We start from the raw sequence: 15094 nt of genomic DNA, 5'->3' as shown, positions 1-15094 counted from the left end.
CTGACATCCTAAAGTTTGAGGCATGGAAACCATTCTTGTACTGTGACCACAAAAATGAAGGAATTATCTGAAAAGGAAGTACAAAGTACCCTGTGTAAACATGTACATGGACATGAGAACAGCAACTCCTTAATTAAATTAAACCATCAATTTGAGGTTTCATTGAATTTGTCGTTTTGCTCTATGAATGGGAAGATTTATTTAAATTATATAATACCAACATGGGACACAAGTTAAACGTTTTTCATGGCGTAGGAACGAAGTGGTGCAGCAGCACGAACACAGAAAAAAATACAAACCTATAAACACAAGAATACCATTTTAAAGAAAGGAAATGGGTTAATCTTCTCCTTCTTCTTTTTAATGTTTAACGGCGGTTGGCATCCAGCGTAAGAAATGGGTTAATCTTCAAAGTAGGCATAATTATAGTAAATTTTGTTAACCATGGGTTTTAACGATTTGTAAAACATCTAGACGGCAGAAAGGCTTTTATTTTGAAATTCTGCGGCTCATGGCGGAAGTAACATGCGTTTCTATTGTGCTTCCTTTTTTCATTGCCCCGTGGCGTTCCCTTCCCACATTTATTATGCTCGGTATTCTGTTGAAGCGGTTACCGAAAACCTCATACAGTCACAACTACCGAGGTAAGTGTCGCTTCCTCTGTTTATTATTTTTTTTTAAAGAACAACCTCGACGTTTTCTGCCGCAAATTATTTTGGTAGCTTTTCCTTGTGCGAACAGCAAGATTTTTCCATGAACGTTATGTCTTGAACGTTAGGCTGATGAATCAGTATACGCATAAAGCTGTAACGTTAGTTCTTTGCTGATTAGTATTATTCAGAGTCTTAGGTGCTAGAAGAATAGCGTTTACACAATTGCTTTCTTTGTTGTTGTTTTTGTTTATGTTTAATGATGAATATGAAACATTTCTCACAGTGTATGGAGTAATGTAACGTTACAGTCAGTCGGCAAAATAAACACCAACAGGACTCCGACCTCGCTTATTACACGGCCAGTCGCCATGTATATAAATAAATATTGATTATGAACTTCTTGTTGAAACAGTTATCGTTAACGTCTTATTTTTCAATAATTTTAAAGTTTCAATCCGAAGAACTATAGTCTTTTACTACGCAGACAACAGTCTGCAATCTGCCTAGCAATATTTTTATATTTATTAATTGTGTGTGTGTGTGTGTGTGTGTGTGTGTGTGTCATTTTTTTTTTACTAACTATTCTGAAGACAAACAGCAAGGCACTACAGGCTGTTAAACAATTGTATATATTTTTTTATCATAGTCTAGTCTACGTTTTTTTTTTTTCTCTCTTTTTTTCTGTGCTTATTAAATATATTGATAATGAAAATATGAATTATTTTAATCTTCATTTTAGGTGAGTTATTTCTCTTAAAAGAGGAATATTGTGCAAGCAGGATGCCAGTTTGTCAACAGTATATTCTTACATCTCTGAGGAATCTGAGCATGTTTAGTGTGCTGTAGTGTGAGAGGAGCATGATTACAAGAGAAATGTGACACTAGTACCGCACTCCCTCCGCTTCACTTGGGAATGGATTAATGTGAAAGACGTCATCCTTCCTAAAGGTTACATCTTGTCCGGGTGGGAATGCAAAACGGTGGCTGGTAAAGAGCACCCTGCCTCTCAGATATGCCCAGACGGGGGCTTCCTCTGCAGGGGCGGGCGCGCTGGCTTCTCCTGGGGATATTTTTGCTCTTGGTACTGCTGCTGTTTGCTTACCTGCTGGAGTGTACGCCACCTGCGGATGTGAGCCAGGTGCTGCCTGGCCTTGGAGGAGATCCGTATGGAAAGGAGTATTACCAGGCCCTCCTGCAGGAACAGGAAGAGCGACATCTCAGCCGAGCGTCCAGCCTCAAGAGGCAGATCGCGCAGCTCAAACAAGAACTCCAAGAGATGAGCGAGAAACTCAGGGTGCTTCAAGAAAAAAAGGAGGGTCCCGGGCCCCAGAGCCTGATCGATGGCAGAGATCAAGAGCCTGGTGACCTCTTAGAGTACTTGCACTCACAAATCGACAAGGCGGAGGTGAATACAGGAGCGAGGCTGCCGAGCGAGTACGCACTGGTGCCCTTCGAGAGCTTCACCACCACAAAAGTGTTCCAGCTGGAGATGGGCCTGACGCGCCATCCTGAGGAGAAGCCTGTGCGGAAGGACCGGAGGGATGAGCTGGTGGAGGTGATAGAAGCAGGTTTGGATATTATTAATAACCCAGAGGAAGATGACGGACAGGAGGACAACATCCCCATGCAGAGGCAGATGTTCACCGAAAGCCATTTTTTTGAAGGTAAAAGCTGTTCAGAAGACGTATACGCTACTTTATGTACTTAGCACACCATGTGGTTAGGGGTGTGTGTGAACTTAACAGCTCTTGTTTGTATTTGAGAATGATAAAGGTGGTGTGAACTTTGCCCAGCACAAAATATTCAGTAATTCGAGCTGCTCTTGTGTACTTGCTATTCTTGGCAGGACTCTACAGGACCGAGAGGGACAAAGGCACACTGTATGAGCTCTACTTTGCTAAAGAGAATTCCCACGAGTACCGCCACATCACTCTCTTTCGTCCGTTCGGGCCCCTCATGAAAGTGAGGAGCACGTCTGTAGACACCGCCAGCACCGTCATTAACATCATAGTGCCGCTGTCAGGCCGCACTGAAGCCTTTGTTCAGTTCTTGCACAACTTCAGGTGAGGCAGTCACTGTAGAATTTGTGGTCATTTTTTGTAGTAATGAAGTTTTTGTAGACCAAATGGAAGTTAGTTTTTTTTTTTTTTTTTTTTTTTTTTTTTTAATTAGCTGTTGTATAATTGTAGAAAACAAGCTGTATGACAGACAGAAGATTAAGATTCTTACACATTTTTTTCATCACAAAATTCTTCACAAATAAACAACTTTATGAATTGTGAAGCTCAAGTACAATTGCCAAAAGTAGAAAGCTAAATGTAGGCTATAAACGAGCTACACCACAGTCACATGACTTCAGTCTGTTCACCATTAAGATTCTGACAACTCTTTCAGTCTTTATTTAAAGAAAATTTTCCCTGAAAGTTTGAGTTTGAATAGTATGCAAGAATGTGCTGATGAGGCTGTAAAAGCAGCTAGTGAGTTTATGTCCCCAGCAACGTCTGTAGTCAAATTTAGCCACTTATTAGCAACCTTTTTTTTTTTTTTTCAAGACAATTAAAATCTTTAAAAATCACAAGGGAGTTTATCTGGCCTGTGTTAACCGCAGAACATATTTGAGGCATTTAACCAAAAATCATTTCAGAAAAACCCGTTGACTTCAGGAAACTGAAACTGGAAGTTCTGAACTTGTTTCTAGGTTTCGGCCTAAAAATACATTATGTCTGCAGCACACTGCTAATGAAATTCCACAGCAGAAAGATCCATTGTCAAAAGTTTAATGACGTATGAAGCACAGATTACAGATTACACTTTCAAACCAAGTCGTGTCAAATGGCAAAATCTATGTGGGAAATTTTTCATTTTTACGCATACATAACTCCTGATTGTGCAGATTCTTATTGACATTTCAAACGAACATTTTCAGAGCATGCTAGAGAGATTCTGGGATCATATCTTGGAATGTGTGTCAGTGTGTTTTTGTGTGCTGCAAATAATATGGTTAAACTTTGAAAGATGTGTGGGCAGCGGCAACACAGAGCCAGTTTTCCCTTTGGAAGCTTTGGAAATGTTGTGGTCAGACTGTGTTTTCTGTGTGCAGGGAGGTTTGTATACAGCAGGACAAGCGGGTGCATCTCACAGTGGTGTATTTTGGGCAAGCGGGCTTGCAGGAGGTGAAGGCGTCTCTGAGAAAAATGTCCAGGTTTGAGCTCTGCAAATATTCTGAAATTTTATAAGCATAGCATGACTGAAACATTCTCTGTTTGCCAACATCCTGAGTGGAGAAACTGAAAGGAAAGGAATTTGCTGTTTACTCATCTTAGTGAGGCAGTTGAAATGTTCTTTTTTATACTAGCAGGAAATATGCTTACTTTTTCAAAGTTATTGAGTAAGGCATGTAATCTAAATACACTACCAAGTTTTTTTCTTTCTTTTTTTTTTCCAAGTATGCATTAAATCTATCAGTGGCAGGGAAGACATTTACAGATTTCAAAGAAAATGCTGATCTTTTGAACTTTTCTGTACATCAAAAAAGAAAATCCTTAAAGTATCAGGGTTTCCACCCTAAATATTAAGCAGCACAACCGGTTTCAACATTGATTTTTTTTTCTTTTTCTTTTTTTCTTGAGCAGCAAATCAGCATATTGAAATGATTTCTGAAGGATCATGTTACACCGAACGTTCAGCTTTGCCACCACAGGAATAAATTACATTTCAAAATATATTCAAATAGAAAACAGTTACTTTTAAATGTAACAATATATCACAATATTACTGTTTTATTGTATCTTTGATCAAATAAATGCAGGCTTGTTGAGCATGAGAAGTTTTTAAAAAAATAAATAAATAAAAATCTTACAGACCTCTGGTGTATAAACCGTAGAGTATTTGTAACACTGTTATTACCCCCTTTGTTTGGCATAAATCTTCTAAACCTCATTTTGTTTCCTCCACTGTTTTTATTCATGATCTTTTCCAGTGAGGAGAACTTCAGTAACTACACCCTGATCCCCGTGGATGAGGAGTTTTCACGTGGCCGTGGTCTGGACATCGGAGCTCATGCATGGGAGAAAGGGGGTGATGTGTTGATGTTCTTCTGTGATGTGGACATCTACTTCACACTGGAATTTCTTAGCACCTGTCGTCTCAATACAGCTCCAGGTCTGTCAAGCATTTCTATCTGAAAATTCATAGACCCGTTACTAGATAACACATCTAGTATTTCTTCCATTTTGCAATGTTGTTTGATTGTACTATAGGGTGCAGTTTGTGTAGCAAATAAATTAATGAAATTGACTTGTTTTGCATGTTTGTGAGAACAGTAAAAATAAACTCTATTTTTATATAAAAAAAAAAATTCACAATAAAAATTTCATTTTTTCCTCCCATGAGGAAAACGAGTTTTCTATCCAGTGGTTTTCAGTTTGTACAATCCAGCTATAGTTTATGGAAATCTTGAGTTTCCGCCTCCAGTTGAGAATCAGCTGGTATGTAACATCAAGATTACTTTTCTATGAACCTACATGTTTGTAGAATATATGGCTTTCTACTAATGCTAAAGTGAATAATGCAATTGTATGCCGTTTACAGATTCATAAAAAAGATGCCGGATTCTGGAGGGATTTTGGATTTGGCATGACTTGTCAGTATCGCTCTGACTTCCTCAGCATTGGTAAGTCAGTGTGTATTTAAATGTGGGAAAAGTTTTACATTTATAAAAAAAAAAAAAAATCAGCAAAAGTAGACGAAAGAGCTGTTTCAAATATGTCCATAATATTTATTGTATTTTATTGTAGTAACTCTTCTTGTGAAGTCAAATAATACGTTTTTCCAGCATAGTTTAAAATCGATGCATCAAGTTACAATGAAAAGATCTTTTATTTGTTACATATAAATAAACTCAAGGTTCCCCTTTTCTAGGGGGATTTGATCTGGAAGTGAAAGGCTGGGGTGTAGAAGATGTGCACTTGTACAGGAAGTACCTACGGAGTGATCAGATTGTGATCCGCACTCCTGTATCAGGCCTCTTCCACCTGTGGCATGAGAAGCTGTGCGCAGATGAACTGACGCCAGAACAGTACCGCATGTGCATCCAGTCCAAGGCCATGAACGAGGCGTCACACTCTCACCTGGGCATGCTGGTGTTCAGGGAGGAGATCGAGACTCACCTTCGAAAGCAGGCCTACAAAACCCAGAGCAGACCAGCCGAATAAATCAACAATACAGAGCACAACATTGTTGATAACGGCAATGAAGAAATAGGTCAAACAGACATTTTTGGTATAAACTAACTTAACTAAGTCAACTCTAATTAGTCATCCATGGATTACTGAAGGCCTTATGACAGCAAAAAAGACTAAGTGTTGTGGGAGGATGGTACTGATAGGTACTACATAACCTGTTTACATCAATGAGACTTTAATCTACATTCTGGAATAGTTTGGTTTAATCCCAATTTAAATTTTAGGTGTTCTGCACTAGAAGGACTTTTTGGATTTATTAACTACGTATATGCATAAAGACCAGTCCCACTGGGGAAATGAGTTCCTGAAGATTACCCGAAATGCAGAGAAATTGGTAAGGTCTCATTCATGAAAAAGAGTTTGTGCAAACTATTCATAAATTTGTTAAGTTGTCTTAATGAATTGAATGCAACAGATGCATAAAAAAAATACATTTACAAAGAAATGATTAATAATGGCCATTGAGAAAGCATGTCTTTGTTTTTTTATTTTGTAAATAACTGACAGAGCCATACGTTACATTTTTATATTATTTCTATTGAAAATGTATGCGCTGTGACAAAAATGGAGATCGGTTGCTAAAAGGGACAATCATCCACTGGTGGATGTGGTTAAACTTGCCATGCTGGATTTGTACTGTAGCCGATGTCTCTGTTGGAATAGTATTCAGACTTTGGGAAATGTCTTCCACGTGTTTGGACCCGATATGCATTTTGATGCATGTGTCAAACTTTTACTTTGCACCATGTGTGAGGACACTGGTCAGTGCCATAGCGCTAACAGCCAGGGGTTTATGTTGCAGGCTCTGATATTTCAAGACATTGGCCTTTGCAACCACTTTGAAATGAATCTGTGGAGGTAGTGAGAAAAAAAAAAACAGAACACCCCACATCCCTAAAAGACGTTTCTGTGATTGAACGTACCACTTCTGATGAAGACATTATGTATTATTTCAACTTTAAGCAGCAGGTAACCATTGCTATCTGTTGTAGAGCCCAAAATTGGTCAGGATGTTGAGTTCCATTGCTTTTTTTTTTTTTTTTTTTTATAAATAAAATGAATACAACCAACCATTGTGTGTGTGTTAATGATTTTTGTCCCCAAAATAAACCATGATGTGGTGCAGCAGTTTAGCCTTGAAATGTAAACCTGATATTTGATCCCCAGCAGTTTTGTGATTAATTTTGGGAGCTAAATCTATGTGCCAGTTGATATCAATTCTTAAATATCCCAATATATTGAAGAGAACTGTAACATGGTCGAACAAGCCAAAATGATGACAAAGCTCAAAATCGTTAAGTTTATTACGATTTGTTGGTTGTAGTTTTTACACAGCATAGTTATTTCTTCACTAACTACAGAGAAAGTTTCTGTTAATACCATTTGCAATTGCACTATAATTTAAGCTATAAAAATGGCATTTTAAACCCTTGTGGTGGTATCGAAATCCACTATTTGACTTTAATTTCTTAATTTAAGACACATGGAATAATACAAGTGTATTCATTTTAATGTAGACCACAAGAATAAAAAAGAAAATAAAGACAGTCCCAGATGAAGAGTTGAAAACGGTTTAAAATATTCTTTTATCCAAAGTAAATTGATTTGTGATGACTGAGGAGTTTTAGTGAGCCGTTACATCAATGCACTGAATGATCTGGGTGTATGTTCATGGTCTTGTAAATTTCCTTTAGGAGAAGCAGAGCTGTATCTTCAGATTCCCTGAGGAAAGAGACAAGAGTGTGTTTGTAAAACACAACATGACAGTAATGCTATTAATACATAATGATATTGTTATGGAAGATCACACACCAGTAACACAGATGACTTTGGAGTGCAAACAGGTATTCATTGAAGCTCTCGATGGGTTTCTCTTGCAGGACGTAGTCAACGCGATTCCCTCCATTCAGCATTCCCACTTTTATTTGTGTCTCCTCTTCCTTCTGGGGCTCAGGACTCTCAACCATCTTATTCTCCTCTGCAAACAAACAGTGAGATTCAGATTTTGATTGAGCTTGAGCTGAAGTGTGCACAGTAAACCGGAGCAATGATGAAATGAAAAAAGTTAAGAGGATATAAACTGTGGTTAACTTGCCTTCCCCTTGCTGCATTTCCTCTTCTGCTTTAATTTGACTGGCGACCATGGCGAGCTGTTCGTGCAGTTGAACGGATGAGGTGTGAGCGCGGGCAAACTCATTCAGAGTCTGCCAAGCGCTCTTCAGAGAGCTCATGAAGCCATGCTTTAGGTCAGAGCCCATCCTGGATAAACTCTCTTTTAATTCTGGACAAGACACAAAAAATCAAATTAATTATTATTAAATTATTTATTTAAAATAAACTGTTTTTAAAACAATTACAAAAAAAAATTGTCTAATACATACCAAGATGAAGCCTCTTTCTCCCTTTATGATGAGGGATCAAAACCGGCTCCAGCTCAATGTCTGGTAAGATCATGGGTTCAAGTCTGTATGCAACTGGATCCAGCTGAGTGCACAATAACATTAATTCATTAGCTGCATAGCTAACAGTGAGAATGGTGTTCAATATTCTTCATTTATACTGACACTTTAGTTCTAAACCTTTTTGGACAAGCTAAGACACTACTCACTGGGTGGTAGATATTGAAGAACCCTTTGCAGGTGGGAAGCTGGTAGGACTCTTCGATTTTCTCTACTCCACGTACTGTCAGAAACATCCCGATGGGAGAACCGAGAGCAAAGAAATTCACCGGTTCGAAGACAAGAGCATGATATACCACCGACACCTGGAGAAGAACATCCAAGATTGTAAAGCAAGTTCACATGTCAGGTTCTGACCAAATACCTTCCTTCAATCCTCTTGATCCAGAGACCAATTTGGGAAGTCTTACCTGTCCTGTGCCTATTTCAAAATAGTTGTAATCCACATGGATTGAGGACATGGTCCTTCCCACTGGCAATTTGCTGACGGCAGGATGTGGTGTGGGCTCCGTCTGAACGGGAGGTTGAGTCTCTTTTGGTTCCTCTTTTTCTACAGTCTTCTCTTTCACAGCCTTTCGGGCCGCCTGCCAAGAAACAAATGTGTTTCACAGTGTCACACGAAACTAGACAAATAATAAGTGCAAACACTTCCAGATGCAATATAAAGATAATTGAAAACCTGCCTGTTTTGCAGACTTCTCTTTGACAAAGTTGGCGAGTTTTTTACGAGGCCCCAGAGGAATAGCCATTTCCTTCAGATCATCTATTGTGCACATCAGCTGCAACAGAGATGGATAAATAGCTGTGATGAGTTGCTTATTCTGTTTTTAATAAAAAATAGATTTAAAAAGCTCTCACCAGAGACTCTACGTCGATCTTCTCAGTTTCAAAAGTGCTCAGATATTCAGACAACCCCAACATCTCCAGAACTGATGACAGGTTACCAATCTCCTCCTCTTCCTCTTTAGACTCTTCCTCAGCAGCTGCTACAGTGGGCACTTCATTGGCCTGGATGACAGGACTTACCTACAGCAATTAAACATAATTCAAATAAGGTTTATAAGGAATCTTAAACACCCACAGATAAAGGTTGTGGGTTCCAGGAATGCCATGTCATATTTTAATATGCTAGTTCAATTAATGTGGGGCATTTTATGGTCATCTTCAAAAATTCTAATGTACTGATACCTGTTTCACATTAGGCGGAGCATTTCCATTGGTCGCTGGACCTGATGAAGGTGAGCCAGTCTTCTGATTGGACAGCAGATCAAAAAGTATCAAAGAGCCTACAGATTAGGGGAAATTAAAAGAAAACTGTCATAAAAAATATCAATTTAGTTCAGTTCAGTACAGTACATAGTGTTTTTTTTTTTACATAATATCAGTGAGCTCTTATAGACATTCAAGGTTTATCATTTAAGACCTTGAATCAGAGTTCTGCAAAAGCAAAGGATTCTTTCTCACCCAAGCTGTGTCCAGCCACGGACACTCTGCCTTTGAAGTCTGGGTTTCTTTGCATGAATAGTGCATGCAAGCGGTTGATCTCAAAAGCCACGGTGTCCATAATGGTCTGGCAGTAGGTTGGGCTGTTGTAGAAGAGAACATCTAAGAGGGTTTCATTAGTGAAGTGACGCAAACGACCTGTGCTGGGCAGAGTAATCTTCTTTATCCTCCTATTGATGATTAAAAACATAAAAGACAAAAGACGTTTATGATAATACAGACAACATGAGTTTAGGCAGAACAGTATGGAGATTTCACCAATGCATTTATTTGATCAAAAATACAGTTTTTTACTTCAATATATTTTGAAATTTAATTTATTGTCATTATGGAAAAGCTGAATTATCATTTTACTCCAGTCTATATTTATTCCATGTATTCCAGTCAGTCACAAGATCCTTCAGAACTCATTCTGCTCAAGAAACACCTTGTTTATTTCAATGTTGAAAATGGTTGTGGTGCTTAATATTCTTGGAAGAATTGTGATATATTTTTTCAAGATTCTTTAATGAATAGAAAGAACAAAACACTTCTTCCATAACATTATAAATATCTTTACTATCACTTTTAATCAATTTATCAAAAATCTTTGCTTAATATAAACATTAGTTTCTTTAGAAAAAAAGTGATCACAAACTTTTGAATGGTAATGTATGCTTTGAATATAAATGAATATATATTATGGTGGCTGAAGGGTCAGTTTTAGACCTCATATACAGCTTTCCAGTAAACCCTCTCTTGAATGTGGCTGAACGTTGTGTCTCTACCTGTCAACCCCTGTGGCATCACCATGCAGAGCTGTGTGCCAGTGCACAGGAAGAAACTCCACACGACTAATCAGATGATCATCACGGGCCTTCTTGAAGTGACTTTGCAACAGCTTCAAGGACACGCTGCGGAAGTCATCCACTGTGAATACAAACACAGTCTGCATTCACACAGAAACGATAAATGGCCTAAATCAAGATTTTAGAACTGACTTTGAACTGAAATGTTTATCTGGCCACTAAACTAGTGTAACATACCACACTCCACCATGCTCCTAAACCTCAGGTCACAGACGGGGCCTATTCCATGCACCATAAACACCAGATGATCCACCTGAGGCATTTCACCTACACGGGAAAACACAATATTCTTCAATAATTCTGGCGTTATGCATTCTCCTTTAAATAATACCTAATAATCTTGAGGTTGAGGGCTGTTTAACAGTTTATATTTGAAACATTTTAAAATGTAGAGGATTTTAAATTGCAAAATACCATAACAAATGACTTAGTTAGGCTGGATAAATGGTTAAAAGGCGCATTTACCATCAGGTACTTCATCCTGATCATCGTCCACACCCCTCTTGACGACCCGAGGTCGGGTCTGACCATCCTGTGTCGTGCCCCATTCATCAGGCATGGCAGACGGCTGAAACTGCACAATCACCTGAGGAGGAACCAATCAGATTTATGCTACAAAAACTGTTCTAGATTCCTGTCTAGACTCTATTCTTACTAAAGACATTTAATAATGTTGTACCTTTGGATTGTGCATTACGATGGTCTCACCAGAAGGGAATTCCAGTCGGCGGTGCCACTGATTAGTGGTAACAGCTTTCTTATATTCTGCCTGTTTAACATTGAGCAGTTAAAAGTTGTCTTCTGTTACTGTTGAGAAAAATGTATAGGAGAGCACAAACCTCCAGCTTCTCACTGAAGTCTTCTGAATAGGGGATGAAGCGACTGTCTGCGTCTCCTTTGTAGAACCAGGTACAGCGGCGGACTTCAGTGGGCTCTTCCTCCCAGTACACGGCAGTCCGTGCGCGGTCATACAGCTGCACGTCATAGCGCCCCCCGTCCGTACACACGATCACATTCTCTGGATCTGGCTGAACTGAAGCAACAGATTGTGAAATAGACTAAGAGTGGCCACATGCTCTTGGCATACACAGAAAAACACAATCCAGTTAATCTCAAAGAAATTCAATTACAGTGACAGAGGCAGTTCCATTAAGCCTGAAACTAAGTTATCCTAAAAGTAAACAGCAGGCTTCAAACATCAAAAGTCTGAGAATTAATATCAAAATACTGGCAGAGCCTTGTAGAGTCGCTCCTGCCAATGTTAGTGGGTTTGACGAAAACTCTTTCTGTCTTACCAGAGTTAAATGTTTCTTCCAAGCGAATGGAATCCAGAACACTAAAGGGAAGCCAGACCATCTTTGACTCCACTTGTTTGCAGTAGAACCAGTGAGGCTGAACAGGTTCATAAACATTGTATGCATATGGCACCATTGAGTTGGCAGGGACTAATGGTCCGGTCATGCTGGCCGTTGTAGGGGGTGGTGGAATCTGTGTTGGGGGAGGCTGAAAAATAGCAAAACACTTTAATGGCAAAATACAATTCTTTTTAAAACTGTTACAAAATATGACGATTTCCTTAAACATGCTTAAAAGACAGTTGATTGCTTAAAATGGCATTATATATATATATATATATATATATATATATATATATATATATATATATGCTAATTATGTTATAGCTGACAACCCACAAATGGCCGATATTAATATTCAATTCTGTTTTGTCTAAAAAATTTTAGTTGTCACAACATTCTATTGTATCACTGCTGTTAACTAAAATGTTAAACTAAAATGTTTTTGGTAATAGAAATAAAGCTAAAATAAAATTACTTATAAATTATATGAAAAACTTAACTTTAAAAAACATAAATGAAAATGTTTAAGTGAAATAAGTTGAAGTACTAAAATGAAATTAATTAAAGCTATATATTAGTATTAAAAGAAAATAAATAAATAAATAAAAAACACAAAATACTAAATTACTAAAACTACAATCAAAACTTAAATATAAGAACCTATTAATTCAAAATATTACTACAGTAAATACTATAATGGCACATAAATAGTAAAATAGCACTGTATTTTACAGTATGAAACTTTTGTGAGTATTAGATCTACAAAGCAGGAAATGGAACAATTAAATATTCACTACTGGCCAATATAAATTAAATATAAACTAATACCAATAAAAAAAAAATCTAATCATTTAAATTTACAGATAACCGATATGGTAGAATATATAATGCATCCTCAAGATTATAACTGAAGTCCGTCTCAGTAGACTGTGAACAGCTTTAACAGAAGCAGCAGACGATATTTCAAATACAACAGAGCCAGTAAAATCCCTCTTATTTCCAACTATAAATTTAAGCGCATAGTGATTAAAAACAAACATGACATTACATGACCAACCTTGCTGAACGCTGTGGGTGGAGTCTGGAACGAGGGAGCAGGTGTGGTCTGAGAATAGGGGTTAAGATGCTGGGGTGTTTGGCTGGGGGGCTGCTGCTGTAATTCAGGAGCCATGAGGTACGGACTAGTTTTGCTACTGACAGGTGTGTGACGGTACGGATTATAGGACTGCTGGGAGCTCTGGGTAGGAGGAGGAGGAGTCGGTGCATTAGGTGGATGAGTGTATGTACCCACAGGGATTTGATTAGAAACACTGCCATACTGCTGAATGGGGTTCATGTGAGATATTGGTGGGTTCAGAGGCAGGCTAGCTGCAGTGGACGCAGGCGACGGGCCTGTTGTTGAAGGAATGACGGTGGCGGCTGGAGGCGGGCATGGCTGCTGCCCTATAGATGCAAACGGGTCGCTGCTGTTAGTCGTGTTGGAAAAATAATTGAACGTGGAGGCTTGAGGAGCTGCTGATGACGTCTGACCAAGAAAACTGTCTTCTTCTCCAACTTCACTGGCATCATCTTTACAGAGGAAGACATGAAAGAAATGCACAGAAAATTAGTCTTAAATATAATTGTTTTGTCAGAATATAATAAATAAAAAGACAGATGGCATTAAAGCATTATGAGAATTTGATTTTCTTTATTAAAAAATTTAGAAAAAAAATACACAAGTGTGCATTTAGGCTGTAATAATGCCCTAGATTTAATTAATCATCCTACAAAAATAAACCCTCAAATTAAAAAAAAAAAAAAGTACAAAAAAATGAAAAAAATCAAACTAAATTCAGAGTTGAGCAGATGATTTTTGAACTCATCACAAGTGAAAAATGAAAAGAGGAGCTTAAGGATAAAGACTGACTTTGATATTTCCTGCTTGTATAAATGTCTGACAGTTTTTATAAAGAGGATTTTTTTTGTTTTTGTTTTTTGCTATGGCATTTTTAAAACGAACCTCTTCCTTTTGTCAGGTAATAGCATTAATGGTTCTTTAACAGGTACATTATGGTACTTCTGAGTTTCTACAATATTTAATGCAATTCAATTAAGTTCAGGTTTGATGACAGGTGATTTAGGGGATAGTTAGTGATAATGTAATCTCATGGCACGTTTGAGTAGAGACCTCTGATTAATTTCACACCGTAAATGCTACCTGTTATGACATATTTTGCCACGTATATAAACATAAGTGTAACGGCAACTGTTCTTCTACTAATCAAGCAAATAAAATCAATACAAAATTCGCAAAATATTTGACAACGGTAAAAAAAAAAAAAAAAAAAATGCTAGTTTATGTTTACTGGATATCAGAGTAAAATAATCTTACAGAAATCATAAGCTTATAATCATAAAGCGCAAAGACCTTTGAGCTGAAAATAGAGGAAAGCTAACATCACTAGCCACTAAAGCAGCTCATTTGAAGACTTTCTAAGCTCACCTCCGGATAAAACCGCGGGGCCGGTGGCCTGGCTGACAGGTATGAACGGCAGGCTGAAGTTGAACTCCGGAGCCCCTGAAAACAGCAGATTTGCGCTGCTGCTGGGGATGTTATTGGCTTTCCTGTCAGCCATTTTCAATCAAATATTACACGTAGCTTGTCTTCCAGTCGGAACAGGCAGAGCTTTTTTTTCTTCACAACACTTCCTGGTTCGTCACGGCAGAGATAAAAGCGATCTCTAGATTTTCACAGATCTTCACTTCATTGATAGTATGGAAGATTCATATAATAATCTGCTCTGACGCATAGCGCATGATATACAGATTTGCGTGACGTTGACGTACCGAGGCAAAAGTAATCGACGACACACAGCATCGATAATGTAATTATTTTCGTTTTTCTTTTAAAAACACTAGACGCTAGAAAATAAAAACACATCCAAACAAAAACATAAACACTTTCACTTACAAGCGCTCATCAATTTTAACTTCAATTATGTACAAATGTACTTCTCACTTGAGTAAGTTAGTTCATTAAATGTCAAA

General features: G+C 38.0%; 2 protein-coding genes across 3 annotated transcripts; one reads left to right on the top strand and one right to left on the bottom strand.

Annotated features, from left to right (window-relative positions):
* Positions 1–494: 494 nt before the first annotated feature.
* Positions 495–6966, top strand: LOC109092168 (chondroitin sulfate N-acetylgalactosaminyltransferase 2-like). The gene is made up of 8 exons (XM_019105905.2): positions 495–644; positions 1393–2317; positions 2500–2716; positions 3754–3855; positions 4633–4814; positions 5046–5140; positions 5244–5325; positions 5574–6966. Exons 2-8 carry the CDS (start codon positions 1666–1668, stop codon positions 5864–5866), a joined length of 1623 nt encoding a protein of 540 aa, XP_018961450.2. The 5' UTR covers positions 495–644; positions 1393–1665; the 3' UTR covers positions 5867–6966.
* A 216-nt stretch (positions 6967–7182) lies between these two features.
* Positions 7183–14826, bottom strand: LOC109092134 (SEC23-interacting protein-like). 2 transcript variants are annotated; one of them, XM_042736965.1, is made up of 18 exons: positions 14550–14826; positions 13122–13630; positions 12002–12209; positions 11546–11739; positions 11386–11475; positions 11172–11292; positions 10884–10973; positions 10626–10767; positions 9820–10028; positions 9544–9641; positions 9214–9381; positions 9039–9134; positions 8766–8939; positions 8505–8660; positions 8278–8380; positions 7992–8177; positions 7709–7874; positions 7183–7618 (listed from the first exon to the last, which is right to left on the bottom strand). In XM_042736965.1, the coding sequence occupies exons 1-18, from the start codon at positions 14680–14682 to the stop codon at positions 7537–7539; spliced, it is 2925 nt and encodes a 974-aa protein (XP_042592899.1). In that variant the 5' UTR covers positions 14683–14826; the 3' UTR covers positions 7183–7536. The 2 variants fall into 2 exon arrangements, with proteins under 2 accessions (XP_042592899.1, XP_042592898.1); XM_042736964.1 differs by having other exon boundaries at positions 13122–13633; positions 14550–14820.
* Between the last annotated feature and the right edge of the window lie 268 nt (positions 14827–15094).

The sequence above is a fragment of the Cyprinus carpio genome, chromosome B13 (genome assembly GCF_018340385.1).
Source record: "Cyprinus carpio isolate SPL01 chromosome B13, ASM1834038v1, whole genome shotgun sequence".
Classification (NCBI taxonomy): domain Eukaryota; kingdom Metazoa; phylum Chordata; class Actinopteri; order Cypriniformes; family Cyprinidae; genus Cyprinus; species Cyprinus carpio.
Note: the sequence above shows the minus strand (reverse complement) of the source record. Positions and strands in the feature narration are given on the sequence as shown.